This window comes from Salvelinus sp. IW2-2015, linkage group LG20, assembly GCF_002910315.2.
Source record: "Salvelinus sp. IW2-2015 linkage group LG20, ASM291031v2, whole genome shotgun sequence".
In the NCBI taxonomy this organism is placed as follows: domain Eukaryota; kingdom Metazoa; phylum Chordata; class Actinopteri; order Salmoniformes; family Salmonidae; genus Salvelinus; species Salvelinus sp. IW2-2015.
In genome coordinates, this window is record NC_036860.1 from 38,495,953 (window position 1) to 38,515,915 (window position 19,963).

At 46.7% G+C, this 19,963-nt stretch overlaps 1 protein-coding gene across 1 annotated transcript in view; it reads right to left on the reverse strand.

The window, feature by feature from the left end:
- The window catches only part of LOC111979971 (homeobox protein cut-like 1), a 98,711-nt gene extending 79,512 nt beyond the window's left edge, over window positions 1-19,199 (reverse strand). Inside the window, exons 1-6 of the mRNA XM_070449736.1 lie at window positions 19,182-19,199; window positions 18,872-18,950; window positions 14,994-15,131; window positions 11,445-11,604; window positions 9,010-9,086; window positions 8,041-8,107 (exon numbers count right to left, since the gene is read on the reverse strand). Coding sequence (XP_070305837.1) covers window positions 8,041-8,107; window positions 9,010-9,086; window positions 11,445-11,604; window positions 14,994-15,131; window positions 18,872-18,950; window positions 19,182-19,199 — 539 coding nt within the window. The remainder of the gene's footprint in view (window positions 1-8,040; window positions 8,108-9,009; window positions 9,087-11,444; window positions 11,605-14,993; window positions 15,132-18,871; window positions 18,951-19,181) is intronic.
- Window positions 19,200-19,963: the final 764 nt, after the last annotated feature.

Sequence of the window (19,963 nt, forward strand, 5' to 3'; positions counted from 1 at the left end):
ACTCTCGAAATCTAACATAACTTATACAAAAATGATTTATTAAACTCAAAATGCTAAAAACGAACTGAAACTAAACCGAATTTCAAAATAAAATCTAAAAACGAATAGAAATAAAAAACAAATATTAAATCAACATAACCTATAATAACCTTGGCGCATGCATTAACAGCTACTGTATGCATTCTGGACTGGTATATTGGTGACTTGAAACACTCAGCTGTGTCCGGACATAGGAGTGTCCGTAACTAGGACTTGCGTGTCGCCTGTCCACGTGGAAGCTGGCTCTGTTATTGCTGCCCCGGCGCCGCAACTACCCACTATCTCAGATTAGAGGTTGCCAAATTAATTGAACGGCACGTAGGATATCGTCATCCCGTCAGCCCTTGTCACAGTGGAATGTGCTGCCCCTGGATCTTCTTGACTGCAGCACCCGGCCGAACACAAACCCAACGACTTCCTCCTCTTGCGTCTCGCCGTAGCTATTTCACAAGGGTCCCCGTATCCCATTACCCCACAGCCCCAGCTCACTTGGGACAAGCAACTAATACTATCCTTAGCCGAAGTGAGCTAACCAAATGAAAAAGGTGGACTGTTTGCCAGCGAACATCCCCTTACGCAAGCTCAATAAAAACACTCACAACCCGGGGTTGCTTTTGAAGTATTCCAAGTCCCCATGGTATCGAGCCGGCGGGCTTTCCTCTCTTGCGAATTGGGTCACCTTTGATCAGAGTGTCTGACAGCGTCACAACCATTAAAGAGTGTGTTCACTACGTACACAGTTCGGCGCATCTACACCCCACTACCACTTAAATTCTTCAGATTTTAGCAGCCTTAATGAGTTCGATTAAGCATTCCTGTGAATGACACAGGAGTAGAAGTATGCATGTTGTGTACGCGTGCTCGCGTCTTTGGGATAAGAAATGGGTTTGGCTTGTGACTGTTGAGCTGCACGGTAAAGCGAGACTAGGTAAACAATATCTACCACCGCCCGCCACAAATGTCGACTGTATCTATTTGGCGGATTGCCTTTGCAATTACTAAAGTGAGAATAGTGCTCCTCGAGTATCAGTGCTTCTGTCTGCAGACAGTGCAGTGTCAATATTTTGTGTGCATACCTACAGCATCTTTACCACCCCTACTTCTACCATCTATTCACCGTCAATAGAAGCCATAAAGGGCCATTGCCTTACTGTGTGGGGTGTGTGCCATTTGCTACTGTCCCAAGCCCCCTCCACTATCAGATTATAAGAGCCAACAAATTGGAAGGACTAGGTCAGTGTGTGTGTTCTTTACCACGACTGTTTGTGTGTGTGTGTGTGTGCTCCCCTACTGCCTGTGATGTGTTATGTGGTCCAGATTTTAGTGATAGTGCCGTTGTGTGTTGTGTTGTGTGTAGTGTGTGATGAGTGTCCACTGGGCATTGTAACTTTCGTTTAATCTAGGCATTCTTACCAGTCGCAACCCTCCCTGTACTCCCTACCTCTCAATAATCTCGCAAAGATTAGAGCCATACATAAGCCTGAAAGCCAAACCTCAAGCTGGGCCATCACCACCCCCACCTTGCTCTGACCACTTATCCATTCAGAGAGATTTGAGAATGCCCAAAAACAGTAACAGTTCCCCTTCTCAAACACTCCGCATTAGAGTGGGACAGGATTGACAGACTTCACGGTTATTGCTGCAGCTTCACCACACACACACACACAACACCACACACACACCACACACACACACACCACACACACACACACACACACACAGAGGACTGTATCGTCTTCTCTGAGCTGCAGCTAGCTGCCCCCCCCCCCCCCCCCCCCCCTGACACACACACACACACACACACACACACACACACACACACTATGACAGCACTGTCTGCCAGACAGAAAGCACTGAACTCAAGGAGCACATTCTTAGTATGCAAAGCATGCGCAAATACACACACAGTCACAGTCACAGCCAAACCCATTCTCTATCCGAAGGACGCGAGCACGTACACACATGCATCTCTATCCTGTGTCTCTCACTGCTGACCCGAAACTGTGTACGTGTGACTGACACTGCAGCCCCGGCTGATACCATGGGGACTTGGATCACTTCAAAAGCAACCCGGGTGTGAGTGTTTTTATCTGCGTAGATGGCCTGGCAACAGCACCTTTCATTTGGTTAGCACTGCTATAATTAAGTTGCTTCCAGGAGCCTGGCTGGGTGGGATAGGGACCTTGAAATAGCTACGCGAGACCAAGAGGAGGAGTGTGGGTGTGCGGCCGGGCGCAGCAACAGGCAGCATTCCACTGTGACAGGCTGACACGCAAATTACCGCCTGCGCACTGCCTGTCCCGGGACCACAGGCGGTGCCACAGACACCAATATTACAGTCAGAATGCATACAGTAGCTGTATGCATGCGCCAAGGTTATTATAGTTATGTGATTTAATATTTGTTTTTATTTCTATTCGTTTTTAGATTTTTATTTGAAATTCGGTTTAGTTTCAGTTCGTTTTTAGCATTTGATTTAATCGTTTTTATATTATTTAGTTTCAGTCTTAGTTTCAGTCTTTAAATTATAAATCAATCCTAATGTGACTTGGATTTAAAGGATAAGCGCTTAGACTATTGCAAGAAATATGGTGGAAGGAAACGCTCTTGCCCAGGTTAACACCAATTCAATGGTTTTTTAAAACGTTAGTAGTAGATGTAAGAAGAATCAAGTACCTTTATCTGACAAAGAGAGAGGAAAAAACAACAAATTAAGTCATTTGACATGTTAGTTGAATGCATTCAGTTGTTGTCACGTTCTGACCTTAGTTCCTTTGTTATGTCTTTATTTTAGTTTGGTCAGGGCGTGAGTTGGGGTGGGCATTCTATGTTGTTTTTCTATGTTTTGTTCTCTTAGATTTCTATGTGTTGGGCCTAGTATGGTTCACAATCAGAGGCAGGTGTCAGTCGTTCTCTCTGATTGGGAGCCATATTTAGGTAGCCTGTTTTTCATTGTGTGTTGTGGGTGATTGTTTTCTGTTTAGTGTATGTTCACCTGGCAGAACTGTAAGTTTTTTGTTTTTGTTGTTTTGTTAGTATTCATTAAAAGTAATTATGAGTACTTACCACGCTGCACCTTGGTCCACTCCTTTAAACGGCCGTGACAGAACTACCCACCAAAAAAGGACCAAGCAGCGTGGGAACCAGGAGCAGTGCAATCTGGACTCATGGACATGGAAGGACATTCTAGACGGCAAGGGATCCTACACATGGGAGGAGATCCTGGCTGGTAGGGATCGCCTCCCATGAGAACAGGTGGAGGCAGCCAAGAGAGCGGAGGCAGCAGGAAAAGGGAACCGGCGTTACGAGGGAACACGGCTGGCAAGGAAGCCCGAGAGGCAGCCCCAATTTTTTTTGGGGGGGGGAGAGGAACACGGGGAGTGTGGCTGAGTCAGGTAGGAGACCTGAGCCAACTCCCCGTGCTTACCGTGGCGGGCGTCGTATTGGTCAGGCACCGGTTTATGCGGTGGATTGTACGGTGTTCCCAGTACGCGCTCTTAGCCCGGTGCGCTACATCCCAGCTCCCCGCATCTGCCGGGCTAGGGTGAGGATCCAGCCAGGGCGGTTGGTGCCAGCCCTGCTCTCCAGACAGCCAGTGCGTCTCCTCGGACCAGGATATCCTGCGTCGGCTCTGCGCACTGTGTCTCCCGTGTGTCTGCACAGCCGAGTGCGTCCTGTGCCTGCGCCCCGCAAGTGCCGGGGTAAAATCACCATCCAGCCAGGACGGGTTGTGCAGGTCCTTAGTTCGAGACCTCCAGTGCCCCTCCACGGCCCGGTCTATCCTGTGCCTCCTCCGAGGACCAGGCTGTCGCTCCGTCTCCTCCCTCCAGGTTCTCTCTCCAGGCCAGAGCCGCCCCTCTGTCCTGAGCCGCCAGAGCCGCCCGTCTGTCCTGAGCCGCCAGAGCCGCCCGTCTGTCCTGAGCCGCCCGTCTGTCCTGAGCCGCCTGAGCCGCCCGTCGGTCCTGAGCCGCCTGAGCCGCCCGTCGGTCCTGAGCCGCCTGAGCCGCCCGTCGGTCCTGAGCCGCCCGTCAGTCAGGAGCCGCCTGAGCCGCCTATCAGTCAGGAGCCGCCCGTCAGTCAGGAGCCGCCGGAGCCGCCCGTCAGTCAGGAGCCGCCGGGGGTCACCCTCCTGTCCGGAGCTGCCGGGGGTCGCCCTCCTGTCCGGAGCCGCCCTCCTGTCCGGAGCCGCCGGAGTCGCCCTCCTGTCCGGAGCTGCCGGCGTCGCCCTCCTGTCCGGGGCTGCCCCTCAGTCCAGTGGTGCCCTTTACTAGGGTCTCCAATCCAGGGTCGGTGACGAGGGTCGCCGCTACTAAGGTGTCACAGAAGTGGGCCGAGACTATGGTGGAGTGGGGTCCTCGTCGCGCTCCAGAGCCGCCACCGCGGTAAATGCCCACCCAGACCCTCCCCTATAGGTTCAGGTTTTGCTGCCGGAGTCCGCAACCTTKGGGGGGGGGGGGGGGGGGGGGGTACTGTCAGTTCCTTTAGTTCCTTTGTTATGTCTTTATTTTAGTTTGGTCAGGGCGTGAGTTGGGGTGGGCATTCTATGTTGTTTTTCTATGTTTTGTTCTGTTAGATTTCTAAGTGTTGGGCCTAGTATGGTTCTCAATCAGAGGCAGGTGTCAGTCGTTCTCTCTGATTGGGAGCCTTATTTAGGTAGCCTGTTTTTCATTGTGTGTTGTGGGTGATTGTTTTCTGTTTAGTGTATGTTCACCTGGCAGAACTGTAAGTTTTTCGTTTTTGTTGTTTTGTTAGTATTCATTAAAAGTAATTATGAGTACTTACCACGCTGCACCTTGGTCTTCTCCTTCTCCTCGATACAACGATCGTTACAGTTGTACAACTGACTAGCTATCCCCCTTTCCCTTGATGTAATATTAAACATGCATCACTGACTAACCCCTTCAAATAGGGTTCTTAAAAACAGCTACAACAGCAAAAACATAACCAACACAACACTTCTATTAGTTCACAGCAAGCCAGCTTTTTTGTGTGTGTGTGTGTGTTTCATTTCAACCAAACAAGATTTTCTGGTTTATCTTCAAGGCTCTGCGTTCCAGAGAGGTGGTCGTTCGGTTCCTCAAGCCTGATGACAGTTGTCCACAGAAAGAAAATAATCTCTCCACACACAGTTGGGATGCAGGGGCAGAAACCAGATCCAGTGCCACAGGCCACAGCTTAGGATAAACAACCATTCTTGCCTGCCAGAAGTGGAGAGGCGACTCTGTACCTATCCCAGGTATTTCCGCAGCTCACACGGGACACTTAATGCCCAGTCAGTTTGACCCTCAGACACAATCTTTGTTGCGAGGAAGCTATTTCTGAAGTACTGTGGTCGAGATGCTTGCTCGATTCATTGTGCTGGCATCTTCCTGGGGTCCTGCTGCTACACGGCTGTACTCTCTGATTTGCTGAAGTACAAAAGACTCCATCTCTGTTAAGCAAAGTGCCAGAGACGCACTCGGGTCCATCAGGCAAGCTGATGCAGGGGTTGGATCGAAGATAGCTGCCAGAGGATTCAGTATGCATGCGAAGCACTCACGCAATGACTTCAGGAGGACCTGTGCCAACTATTTTATATCAGTAGTTGACTGCAAGTGTGCCTCAAGTTTGAGAAGGCACGGCACCAGATCAAGACAGTGACTGGCTGTTAGTTTTAAGTTGGTCGGTGTTGATTGCGAAAGACTCTAGCAACTTCACAAGCTGCTCTAGCTTGGCCCAGTCACTGGTCAACAAGTTGGTCGTTGTGGATTGCGACCGGCTCCAGCAACTTCACAAGCTGTTATCAGTGCTCTCGGTCATATTTCTTCCCTGTTAACTAGTGATAGTGATGCAAAAGCTCGGCCTATTTGAAACATTTATACACGACATGGCCAAGAGTATGTGGACACCTGCTCGTTGAACATCTCATCCCAAAATCATGGGCATTAATATGGAGTGCGTCCCCCCTTTGCTGTTATAACAGCCTCCATTCTTCTGGGAAGGCTTTCTACTAGATGTTGGAACATTGCTGCGGGAACATTGCTGCGGGGACATGCTTCCATTCAGCCACAAGAGCATTAATGAGGTCGGGCGATTAAGCCTGGCTCGCATTTGGCGTTCCAATTCATCCCAAAGTTGTTTGATGGGGTTGAGGTCAGGGCTCTGTGCAGGCCAGTTAAGTTCTTCCACACCGATCTCAACAAACCAATTCTGTATGGACCTCGGTTTGTGCACAGGGGCATTGTCATACTTAAACAGGAAAGTGCCTTCCCCAAACTGTTGCCACAAAGTTGGAAGCACAGAATCGTCTAGAATGGCATTGTATGCTGTAGCGTTAATATTTCCCTTCACTGGAACTAAGGGGCCTAGCCCGAACCATGAAAAACAGCCCCAGACCATTATTCTGCCTCAACCAAATTTTACAGTTAGCACTATACATTGCGGCAGGTAGCGTTCTCCTGGCATCCACCAAACCCAGGTTCGTCCGTGGGCCTGCCAGATTATGTGATTCATCACTCCAGAGAACGAGTTTCCACTGCTCCAAAATCCAATGTGGGCGAGCTTTAAACCACTCCAGCCGATGCTTGGCATTGCGCATGGTGATTTTAGGCTTGTGTGCGGCTGCTCGGCCATGGAAGCCCATTTCATGAAGCGCCCGGCGAACATTTATTGTGCTGACGTTACTTCCAGTGGCAGTTTGGAACTCGGTAGTGAGTGTTGCAACCGAGGACAGATGATTTTTACGAGCTATGCACTTCAGCACTCAGTGTTCCCATTGTGAGCTTGTGTGGCCTACCACTTTGTGGCTGAGACGTTGTTGCTCCTAGACTTTCCACTTCACAATAACAGCACTTACAGTTGACCGGGGAAGCTCTAGTAGGGCAGAAATTGTGACGAACTGACTTGTTGGAAAGGTGGCATCCTATGATGGGGCCACGTTGAAAGTCACTGAGCTCTTCAGTACAGGCCATTCTATGCCAATGTTTGTCTATGGCGATTGCATGGCTGTGTGCTGGATTTTATAAACCTGTCAGCAATGGGTGTGGTTGAAATAGCCGAACCTACACATTTTAAGGGGTATCCACATACATTTTTTGCGTATCTACTGGCAGTATTTACCCACCAGATTCAGAAGCTAGAAAACACCTTAAGATTTTTGCCCAAAGTTTAGAATGAAAAAAAAAAAAAAGTTTTTTAGTTTAATAAATTTTGCCGTCAAAGATAATAGTTTCAGTATAGTTTAATATTTGTATTTTTTTTATTTTGTATTTTTATTTGTATTTTTATTCCAGGTTACTAAATATTTCACATTTTTTATTTTAGTTTAAGTTTAGTATGCGCGCACACACACACACATAACTTGTATGTACATACCTGTCTCTTATACACATCTAGATGTGTATAAGAGACAGCACACACACACACACACACACACACACACACACACACACACACACACACACACACACACACACACACACACACACACACACACACACACACACACACACACACACTAAACCTTGTAACTAACCATTTTCTACCCATCCCAGACTACTCCACCCTCCTCACTATTACAACAACAACCCTTCCCACTCATTCAGGTTGAAGAGAGCTAAGAAGCCTCCATGTCGATTATGAATACTTTGATATGAATCATAGAGCCAAACAGTGATAAATCCTGGGGACTACTTTGTACTCAGCATCGTTATGGCGAGCAATTATAGACATTATATTCCATTCCTTTCAGGGTGGGCAGGGCTGGATGACTAACAGTACACCGATCTAGGATCAGATGAGAGAACATGACTGAGTATGAAAGGGTAATGTGATGTATGATTATAGAATGAGGTGGGTTATTACAGGGGATCAGATTTTCCATAGATTCAGGTGCAATTACTGCAGATGGCAACCACAGCGTTTTCTATCTCCTAATCAAAGGCGCACAGCAACCAAGACTCTGGGGATTTCGAGAGTGCGCGTGTGTGTCACAAATGCAACAGGAAAGGAACTGGGACCTACTTTGATGTTGACTCTTCGTCATACTTGCTCTTCAGGTCCAAAAGCTCTGCCTGAGTTGCTTCAAGTGCTGAAAAAACAAATGAAGCATTTTGAACGAAGACCAGCGGTGGATGGATGGAAAAAGTACAACTGCTAGGCCCTAACATACTGCCTCTATAGATTCCTGTAAGGACTGAGTGAGGCCTTTCTGCCTCCAGCTACATGAGGTGAGGCTTCTAGAAAAGCCACATATTAGGTTTCACAACCTAAGACAACTTTGGTAACTTTAATTTACAGTCCTTTTACAGCTGCTATTTGTAAGTAAAATACATACTAGTAGTTAGTACTTTTCTGATAGTTTGTTTTTACTATTTCTTAAATACCCAATAAAATTGTTAGTATTTTTATGTACCAAATGGTACTATTTTAAAGGGTATCTATTATTAGGCTATGATAATTTAACCATCATAACCATCTACTGCCTGGTTGGCCAATCTGGCCACCAATTTCATATGGTGATAAAATTATATTTTAAGCATAAACCTCATAATTAAGCATGGGCCTTTGTACTATAAGCTCTCTCTCTCCTCAGCAGGCTACAATACTAGGGTGAGTGGCTGGGCCTGGACTCGAGCTGATGTGCTGTGACAGGGGACTGTCAGTCCTAGAGCAGGGAGAAGGCTGCATAGGGCGGGGACTGGGACAGTGTTGACAGGCCTGGATTAGTCACTCACTAGGCAGTAGTCAGCCAGCCAGCCAAAAGGACAGATAGAAAGAGGGAGACAGAGGAGAATCCACCATCTGATGCTACCTTCTGGGTCAACATAAAGACATACTGCCAGCTGAGGAGTGTGTTGACACCAAGCGAGCCTTAACTGTGCCACATTGGGGGCATTTATACAAAGATTTGGGATAGTATATCAAGTGTGAATCTCAAGTTAGGATTGGGCCTATGAGACTATAACTGGGTGTAGGTTAGCAACTGTTTACCTGTCTGTAGGGACTGGGCCTTACTGTCTGCCTCCTCCAGCTTTGACACCGCAGACTCCTGGTTCTCCTGTTGTTGACTGTGTGGACAGAGGAAGAGATACAAGTTAGCTATGAGAGGGAACAGGCTAGCTGAGCAACACCTCGTAAGAAACATTTTCGCATTTCAAAAGGCTAATGTAGCATAACTTGGGGCTCCCAAGTGGTGCAGCGGTCTAAGGCACTGCATCTCAGTGCTTGAGGCATCACTACAGACACCATGATTCGATTCCAGGCTGTATCACAACCGGCCGTGATTGGGAGTCCCATAGGGCGGTGCACAATTGGCCCAGCGTCGTCCGGGTTTGGCCGGGGTAGGCCGTCATTGTAAATAAGAATTTGTTCTTAACTGACTTGCCTAGTTAAATAAAGGTTAAATACATAAATAAATCAATTATAGTGAAGACACCCTCTGTTCTGCTCTGTCCTGTCTGTCTGTGGGTTATTACTTTTAATACTGGAACACCAGGGCCACCTATAGGGCCTTATTCTTCATGCCGCTAGCTCTGTCCTGCACCTGCAGACTTCTCATCAATTTACCTCCACACTAAAAAGCAGGGGGAACATGCCAAACCCTGAAGAATTAACGACACCTCCTGACTGGCTTAGCTGTTACTGAGGACGAGATGAGAGTCGGTTTGTCCTTGGGAGTTGGTTCATTATAAGAGACTGTCAACCTCCAAAGGGAAAGATTATCAAGGTTGGGTCTCATTGGTAGCCACTATCCATATCATCTCTTGTTTATCAGATGTATGGGTAGGTACTCTGTAGTTGCCAGATTTGGAAATCCTGACATTTATTTATTTATTTTTATTTAAGCTTTATTTAACTAGGCAAGTCAGGTAAGAACAAATTGTTATTTACAATGACGGCTTACCCCGGACGACGCTGGGCCAACTGTGCGACACCCTATGGGACTCCCAGTTGTAATACAGCCTGGAATCGAACCAGGGTCTGTAGTGACGCCTCAAGCACTGAGATGCAGTGCCTTAGACCGCTGTGCCACTCGGGAGCCCGCTTGGGACATACGGTTTTATAATCTGGGATGTCTACCGTCTCTCTATATTTAGATTTAATAGTATGTGAGACACCACCAGATATTACATATCCTCAACCTGACCAGAGTGTGTGGCCTAAAAATAGAGCTGGTGAGATGCTAGAGTGTTCAGGGAGTTGGGCAGTGTGTCCAATCACCATAAGCATAATTTTATTGCCCACCACTCGTGACCCTGCGCCCTGTGGAGAGTTGTCATGCTGTAATCTGTCCTTACTGCTATAGTCAATACAACTTGTAACACCACTTGATGCCAGGCAGAAACCCCCAGCAAGACCCTGAATCAACACAACACAGCCGGCCCATTGAATGGTTGTGCAGATTTTGACCAATCTCTCTCTCTCTTTTCCTCTTTTCCTCCCAGGAAACAGAATAATTCAAGGTAGCAAAATGGAGTCGTGCTCTACGGTGGTGGCTTTGTAAAAAAAGGTGACAGCGGTGACAGGTTACAATGGCCTGTATTGTTGCCCTCTGACGTAACAGATAACTGAGCAGAACTGTGTCCCTGTCCTGTGAGTGACAGTCTGGCAGCAGTGATGATCAGGAGGCCCAGTGCGGTATTACCATCCATGCCGGGGGGTTTAGGAGTAAACAAACAGCAGTGAATTAAAAGGTATTACGGTGCAAAGGGATTATAGCTAGAGTTGGTTGGTCCCAATAAAATCCTTGTGTAAAGGCCGCATGTGCCTCCATCAGGAAACACTGACGGGATCATATAATATTGTGTGACATTGAGGGAGAGCCGGTTCGAGTTGAAATCGAGATATCTCACATTCAGTTATGATTAGGAGCAAGTTCAATAGGAATACAATGGTAAAACAATGTAAAAAAAACTAATGAGTGCCAGTTATCGCTCATTCCGGATTCAATATCTACTCAGCTCCAGTGCTGAATGAAAGTGTAAATGTCAACGTGATAGGGAGTCCGTTTCAGTGCCCTTCACAACAACCCTGACGTATCTGACAACCTTCCAGTGAGCCATGGGCGTAATTTGAACTAAAGTTGGTCACCCACTTACGTACAAAGCAAACATATAGGAGACTGACCATCGTTAAGGCCAGACGACTGAAGGGACAGAATTTAGAGAACTATTGGTTCACCATGGAAGTATGGAAATATTTAACTAAATACTGCTATAGTAGAAGAAGATATAATAGTTCTATTGATTGAATATGCAGACAACAGCTGTAAGGGTATTCCGTCTGGGCCTAACCGTCGCTCATACTGAGACACAAACTGCAGCCAGTAGTTTCTGTCTGTTGGCAAACACTAGTAAGCCTATCCTCCACAGCCAGTCCTCACTAGCAGAGTAGCGGCAGAGCACGGTACAGGCGTTCCTGCTTACCGCTCCTCCTCTGCATGGTTGTTGTGGAGCTGCCCCTCCTCTCCCTCTTTCTTCTCCTTCTCTTCCTCTCTCCTCTCCTCCTGGCCCAGCTCCTTGGCCTGCTTCTTCAGGGTCTCTTCATACTCTTCTATCTTCTCCTTAAGTGCTTTAATTGTGACCTCTGAGAGAGAGACAGAGAGAGACAGAGAGAACTCAAAAAGTCAGTAAGTGATAGGATAACAGGTAAGAGATAAACCAGAGTGCCAACATGATATTAGGTACCAAGCCATAAGCATCCTGATGTGCTCGGTCTGGATTGTCAGTAACACTGAGAGCATCTGAGGGATCCTCCAAGTAGGAGAAGGACGGGGGGCTCTATTCCACCGTGTGCAGAGTGTGTATAGGCAAAGCCCTTGCGCTTGCTAATAGATCACGAGATCACAGTGTATTACTGACTGAGAGCTCTCAGTTTCCCTCCCACTTCGTACTCGTCTTGTCTTCCTTTTTTTCTCTAGCTCACTCGCTGGTGCTCTGTCTCTCTCCCTCTCTCTCTCTCTCCTCCTCCGCGGTGATTTAAACTCCAACGTTTCAGCCCTGACACATAATCAATGGCGATGAGTCCCCTCTGAGCCCTTTTCCCCCTTAACTGTTAAATTGAACTTTAAACATTTAGGTTGCAGGGGATCAATGGCCTCGGCTGGGCCGGGATGTGAGAGAGAGAGAGAGAGAGAGAGAGGAAAGAGAGAGGGATGGAAAAGAGAGAATGAGAGAGGGGGTGATTCTCCACTCCACCACCGCTGAGGTGGGAGATCCGCAGCTTAGCCGGAGCACAGGAGAGAAAAAAGAAAATCAATGGCAAAATAAAATATTGCCGCTATTGAGCTGGGTCAATTAGCTCTTGGTGGGAGGGGAATTCCAAAGACAGAGAGGGCAGCCCCCCCCCACCCCACCCCCCCTTCTCCCCTCTTTCACATGCTATTCTGAAAAGGAGACAAAAAGCAGTGAAGGCTTTAAAGGCCTATACAATGGGGCTTCACCTGAAAAGACTGCTCAGGGGCTACTTTCATAAAGGGGGCTATGGAGGAGGTGAGCCATTATTAAAAAGGATCTATACTGAACAAAAATATAAACGCAACACGTAAAGTGTTGTTCCCATGTTTCATGAGCTGAAATAAAACATACGCACAAAAAGCTTATTTCGCTCAAACGTACATCCCTTTTAGTGAGCATTTCTCCTTTGCCAAGATAATCGATCCACCTGACAGGTGTGGCATATCATGAAGCTGATTAAACAGCATGACCATTACACAGGTGCATCTTGTGCAGGGGGAAATAAAAGGGCACTTTAAAATGTGCAGTTCTGTCACAACAATGCCACAGACATCTCAAAGTTTTGAGGGAGTGTGCAATTGGCATGCTGACTGCAGGAATGTCCACCAGAGCTGTTGCAAGAGAATTGACTGTTCATTACTCTACCATAGGCCGCCTCCAACATCGTTTTAGAGAATTTGGCAGTATGTCCAACCGGCCTGACAACCGCAGACTGCGTATAACCTCTACAGCCCAGGACCTCCACAAGCGGCTTCTTCACCTGCGGGATCGTCTGAGACCAGCCACCCGGACAGCTGAGGAGTATTTCTGTCTGTAATAAAGCCCTTTTGTGGGGAAAAAATCATTCTGATTTGCTGGGCCTGGATCCCCAGTGGGTGGGCCTATGCCCTCCCAGGCCCACCCATGGCTGCGCCCCTGCCCAGTCTTGTGAAATCCAAGCCAACCATTTTTTGGCCCACCGGTTCAAACCTAGTTGATCACTCTGGTCCAGTATACAGTGCATTATGAAAGTATTCAGACCCCACAAATGTGTCCACATTTTGTTACGTTATAGCCTTATTCTAAAATAGATTTTTTTTTTATCTACACACAATACCACATAATGTCAATGCAAAAACAGGTTTTAATTTTTTTGTGCAAAAAGTGTATATATAAAACTTAAATTTTACATTTACATACGTATTCAGACCTCTTACTCAGTACTTTGTTGAAGCACCTTTGTCAGCGATTACAGCCTTGAGTCTTCTTGGGTATGACACTACAAGCTTGACACACCTGTATTTGGGGAGTTTCTTCCATTCTTCTCTGCAGATCCTCACAAGCTCTGTCAGGTTGGATGGGGACCGTCTCTGCACAGCTATTTTCAGGTCTCTCTGGGCTCTGGCTGGGCCACTCAAGGAGATTCAGAGACTTGTCCCGAAGCCACTCCTGCGTTGTCTTGGCTGTGTGCTTAGGGTCGTTGTACTGCTGGAAGGTGAACCCACACCCCAGTCTGAGGTCCTGAGTGCTCTGGAGCACGTTTTCATCTAGGATCTTTCTGTACTTTGCGTCGTTCATCTTTTCCTTGATCCTGACTAGTCTCCCAGTCCCTGCCACTGAAAAACATCCCCACAGCACGATGCTGCCACCACCATGCTTCACCGTAGGGATGGTAACAGGTTTCCTCCAAACGTGATAATTGGCATTCAGGCCAAAGAGTTCAATCTTGGTTTCATCAGAGCAGAGCATCTTGTTTCTCATGGTCTGAGAGTCCTTTATGTGCCTTTTGGCAAACTCCAAGCGTGCTGTCATGTGACTTTTACTGAGGAGTGGCTTCCATCTGGCCACTCTACCATAAGGGCCCGATTGGTGGAGTGCTGCAGAGATGGTTGCCCTTCTGAAAGGTTATCCCTTCGACACAGAGGAACTTTGGAGCTCTGTCAGACTGACCATCGGGTTCTTGGTCACCTCCCTGACCTAGTCCCTTCTCCCTCGATTGCTCGGTTTGGCCGTGCAGCCAGCTGTAGGAAGAGTCTTGGTGGTTCCAAACTTCTTCCATTTAAAAATGAAGTCCACTGTGTTCTTGGGGGCCTTCAATGCTGCAGAAGTTGTTTTGTACCCTTCCCCAGATCTGTGCCTCGACACAATCCTGTCTCGGAGCTCTACGGACAATTCCTTTGACCTCATGGCTTGGTTTTTGCTCTGACATGCACTGTCAACTGTGGGACTTTATATAGACAGGTGTGTGTCTTTCCAAATCATGTCCAATCAATTGAATGTACCACAGGTGAACTCCAATCAAGTTGTAGAAACATCTCAAGGATGATCAATGGAAACAGGATGCACCTGAGCTAAATTTCGAGTCTCATAGCAAAGGATCTGAATATTTATGTAAATAAGGTATTTCTGTTTTCGCTCTGTCATTATGGGGTATTGTGTGTAGATTGATGAGGAAAACAATTAATTGAATCCATTTTTAAATTAGGCTGTAACATAACAAAATGTGGAGAAAGTCAAGGGGTCTGAATACTTTTCTAATGCACTGTAGGAACAAAGAGTATGTGAAGGAAAATATACCTAATAATAATAATTTTTAATATATATAGTTTTTAAATAATATAAATATATATATATTTTAAAAAATGGATATGGGTGATTGGAAATGTTTCAGACAATTACATTGATAGAAGCCACAATCTGCAATATCAAAGCTGATCTACACAAAATAAAACCAAATAAGAGTGTGTGTCTCAGTCTCACCGTGGTTCTTGACCTCAGCGATCTCCTGGGTGTAGCCCTCCAGCGTCTCGCGGAGCTTCTGGTTCTCCGTCTCGATGTCGTGCATCCTCTGGACCTTCAGCTGTAGCTGCTGGGCAGCCTCCAGGGCCGACCACCGGTCTGATGGGACGGAGAGGACACTTATGTTACTAATCATTATGCATCACAAATCACAAGAATCATAATCACTATACAAATCAACAATATACATTACTAATTATTAGACTACACAGGATTGGCTATGCATATCCACAAAACATGTCTGACACCAGGGCAGCCTTTCAAAGTGGAACAGCTTGGTGTATATATGATTATTAGTTAGCATGTTTCGAAGATCGTTCATTGAGGAGATCCTAAGACCCACCCGTCCATTCATCCCTCCTACCACTCTCTCTCTGTCTCTAACCTCTACCTCTCACTCCATTCAAACATCAATCCAGGCACTGCAACAATAAGGTGTATTGTGGGGTTTGTGTCCTGGCAGTGACCATGAGTGGCCAGGGCGAGTCACGTGAGGCTGACTGATGATGAGTCCTGTGTGTGTGTGTGTGTGTGTGAGTTGGGTGCCAGAGCAGCAGAGCAGTATAGCTGCCCCCATTCGTACAGAGTAGAGCAGGAGTGCTGAGACAGCGCTGCTGTGGTTGCACAACACACACACACACACACACACACACACACACACACACACACACACACACACACACACACACAACACAACACACACACACACACACACACACACACACAATGGTCACGTGAACAAGTAGCCTAGACAAAGAAGATGAAGAGAGGCGAAGAGAGGGAGAAAAAGGGCAAGAAAGGGAGAGGCAGGGAGAATGAATGAGAGAGGAAAATAGAGATAGGAAGAGGGGCGATAGCTAGGATTCAGGACAATGATGATGACTTTCTTATCTTTGGGGTTTGGGCAGAGAAACCCATGGGACAACAACACATTCCTGTAGACAGACTAAAGCGGGCTTGTATGAAAATAATATACACCCTTGCAGAACATATATTGCCCAACTACACTCTTGACTACAGTGCCTATTTGTGATCGGTCCTCAGCCAATGGCACAACCCAAGGTGGTGGAAACTGTGGATTGATAAATGTATATATTGATTAACTGAATTAAATCAAAGCTGTAAAACACATTGCGGATGACTCGAAAAAGTAAATGACTGATTTTGGTCCTCTTTTGAATCAAGGTCAGAAATTGTGGTGATGGGGATGGGTAAGGGAGGCATTTGGAGACTGGCAGGGTGTTCTAACCCTGAGTCCCCCCCCACTCGCACGTTGGGCGCTGCCAGTCCTGGCCTCATCAGTGCCCGGCATCGACGCGGCCGCTAATTGCCGTATGACTAATTATGCCCCAATTCCAGTTGATTTTCTTTAATGAGACAGCTGGGTTAATTATGTAATCATATGATTACATTAGCCCCCCTGGCCCTGAGAGAGAGAGAGCAGAGAAAGAGGGAGAGAGGGAAAGGGGGGGAGGAAGAGGAGGGATATGAAAAGAGTGGTAGAGAGGGGTAAACAACGGGAGATAAAAGGAGGAAGAGCGAGAGGGAGAGTATAAGATCATATATTCCAGGCCGACAAAATTCCACATTGACATTATGGGGTATTGTGTGTCGGCAGCGACCAAAAAAATCTCAGGCTGTAACACAAGAAACTGTGGAAAGTCAAGGGGTGTGAATACTTCCTGAAAGCGCTGTGGACACACCACGTCAAACACACCAGTGCATTGCGAATCTGATAAACTCCTCTCCCCACTAAGATAGTCCTTCTGTTACGTGAAACAAGGGCCAAGTTATCTCCACAACGTCCTTGGAGGGAGAAGCAGTCTAGAGTACCAGCCAAGCCGCTGAGGACACAACAGCATTATCAAAAGATCTGTTATGTCAACAACGGCGCGCGGTGTTCTAACACCCTACGTCATAACACAAAGTGTTCATCTAAGACTCTACAACATTGGACAGATAGAAGAGCTCTGGTCTGGCCATGGACAGCCTGTTCCCATGCTACACCAATCCCTATTTGATTGTGAAAATGTACTTTGACTTCTCGTCATACAAAATGACAGTAGTACCGACATTCTTGAAGGGTTGGATGGGAACTAATCTTTTAATTCCATTTCAATATTATCTATGATGATACCCTCTGTTGTTAAGGGTGATTTGAATGACCCCATATGATTAAAAAACGACTGTCAATGTGAACTACAGTGTGACAGGAGAGAAGGTCATAATGTGACATTATGGTGATGAGTGCTGTCACAGTACAGGGCTGTATCACATCTAGCCTGTCTCTGTCGGCCTAGTCCCAGTGCCTACCACTCTATTGCTACTCTCTCCAGAACAGACGGACTGACTACAGTGTGTGTCGGAATATCTCTCTTCTTGTCCTCCCTGGAACTTATAACTGGGAGATTGTCCCTTCACTAGACAGGCAGTGGCAGCACCAACATTGTCTGGATGGGCGAGGTTCTGTGTGTGTGTGCGCGTGTGTGTGAGTGAAGAGAGCGAGAGAGTGTGTGTGTGCTCGGAGCAGAAGGAGTGAGACTGAGTGCCAACTGCTCAGTGCAGCCACTCCAGCCTGCTGCAGAACACTGGGCTGTCTGTGAGAACAGTGTGAATATTTCCAAAGGCTTTATGAGAAGGCTAGACAGGGAAGACAGTAGGTGGAGACACCTGTCAACTTTGACATTCTACCACCAAGTGTCATCAGGGTGAGAGTCAGGTAGGGTGTGTATGAGGGTGTGTATTTTCCCTGGTGTGTTCAGCAGAGCTCCAAGGGGTGAATACACACTGACGTTAAGGTGTGTGTGATCACACACACACACACACACACACACACACGAGATAATCAGTGGAGTAGTGATCATTCATCCTCAGACATACAGACGTGGAGACAAGAATGAACAGGCTCCAGATTACACTGATAATACACAGACATTCCTAGACTTCCCCCCCACACACACTTGGAACACGGACTGATGTACGGGAGCCAAGGCAAAGGTCTCTAGGTGCTGCTTGTCTGTCTTGGTAGGCTTTGAGCTGTGTGTGAATGCGTGGTGTGGTTTAGAGATCCTAGGCAGGGCTGGGATCTCCAAACCACAACAACAGTAATTTACGCATGTACTAAGTGGTTCCCCAAGCAGGCCGGCTTGCTCCTACAGGCCTGTGTGTGTGTGTTCGCATGTGTTTCCATAAGGTTCACCAAGGAGAAAATGTACTGCTGGCAGACAAGGTCTCCCAGGACAGCAGGACCACACACACACACACACACACACCCACACACACACACACACACACACACACACACACACACACACACACACACACACACACACACACACAAGCCCAGAAGCCCAGTTCGTCACAGACTAACACATACTACAGTCACCCTCCCCTGTTGACTGTCCCACATATAGTCAGCCTAGCCAGGAAAGTCCTCAGTGCTTTAGTTAGGTGAAAAAAACACTGCCAGGAATCTCCATGGACAAACAACACTGTATTAATAGTGACTGCCTCTGTCAGTGTGTTAAAATCATCAATGTCCTCCCCATCCCTTCATTTTCCCCACAGGCTCCTGAGGCAACATCGGCTCAGGAACATCAGGAAAAGTAATCAGAAGTGGTGTGGGGCGCAAGAAATGTGTGTCTCATAAACATGCTGGAATTGCCTCGGCTGCTGTGGAAATCCCTGTGTTGCATCCTCTATTTACCCACACACACACACACACACACACACACACACACACAACACACACACACACACACACACACACACACACACACACACACACACACACACACACACACACACACACACACACACACGGTTGAGCTGAGACTTACCTGGGACATCGATGAATCTCTTGTACACGTTTAGGAAGGCAGCCTCTGACTCCTTACTTCTTTTACTCACCGCGTCGATCTGAAAGGAAAGATGGAAATATTGCTTAAGAAAAGAGAGATGGGGGAGAGTGGTCGAGAGGAGATCAAACTTATATCAGAGAACACGACAACAATCATATCAGTCAAATGTTTGTGTCTCTGTGTACAGTAAGAAGGAAGTTAAGAGGTAGTTTCGCAAGCCAATGCTAAGTAGCGTTAGCACAATGACGGAGTTTCTGGGTATCTGCTAGCGTGTTATGCTAGCAGATACCCATAGACTTCCAGTCATTGCGCTAACATTGGTTAGCAACTTCCTTCAAACTGCACACAGACACATAATATATGGTATCCAAAATCCTGAAGTATGCCATTAAGGACTGAGGAGTTTTTCAGGATAAAAAAGAAACGGAATGGAGCTAAAGCACAGGCAGAATCCTAGAGGAAAACCTGGTTCAGTCTGCTTTCTACCAGACACTGGGAGATGAATTCAGCTATTAGCAGGACAATAACCTCAACCACAAGCCCAAATATACACTGAGCATATAAAACATTAAGAACATATGTTTTTTCCATGACATACACTGACCAGGTGAATCCAGGTTAACGCTATGATCCCTTATTGATGTCACTTTCTAAATCCACTTCAATCAGTGTAGATGAAGGGGAGGAGACAAGGAGGAGACAGGGAGGAGACAGGTAAGAAAGGTGTACACTGGAGATGCTTACCAAGAAGACAGTGAATGTTCCGAGTGGCCAAGTTACAGTTTTGACTAAAATCTACTCGAAAATCTATGGCAAGACCTGAAAATGGTTGTCTAGCAATGATCAACTGCCAAATTGACAGAGCTTGAAGAATTTTGAAAATAATAAATGGTCAAATATTGCACAATCCAGGTATGGAAAGACTCACAGCTATAATTGCTGCTTGGGTTGCAAACGGTCGGAAACCTTCCATGGGAAGTTAAGCCCGGGGATTTTGCTTAAATTCATCAAAAACGTTAGCTGATAACAGTGAACCTTTTTTTGTGGGATACATATAAGGCAATTCTAGGT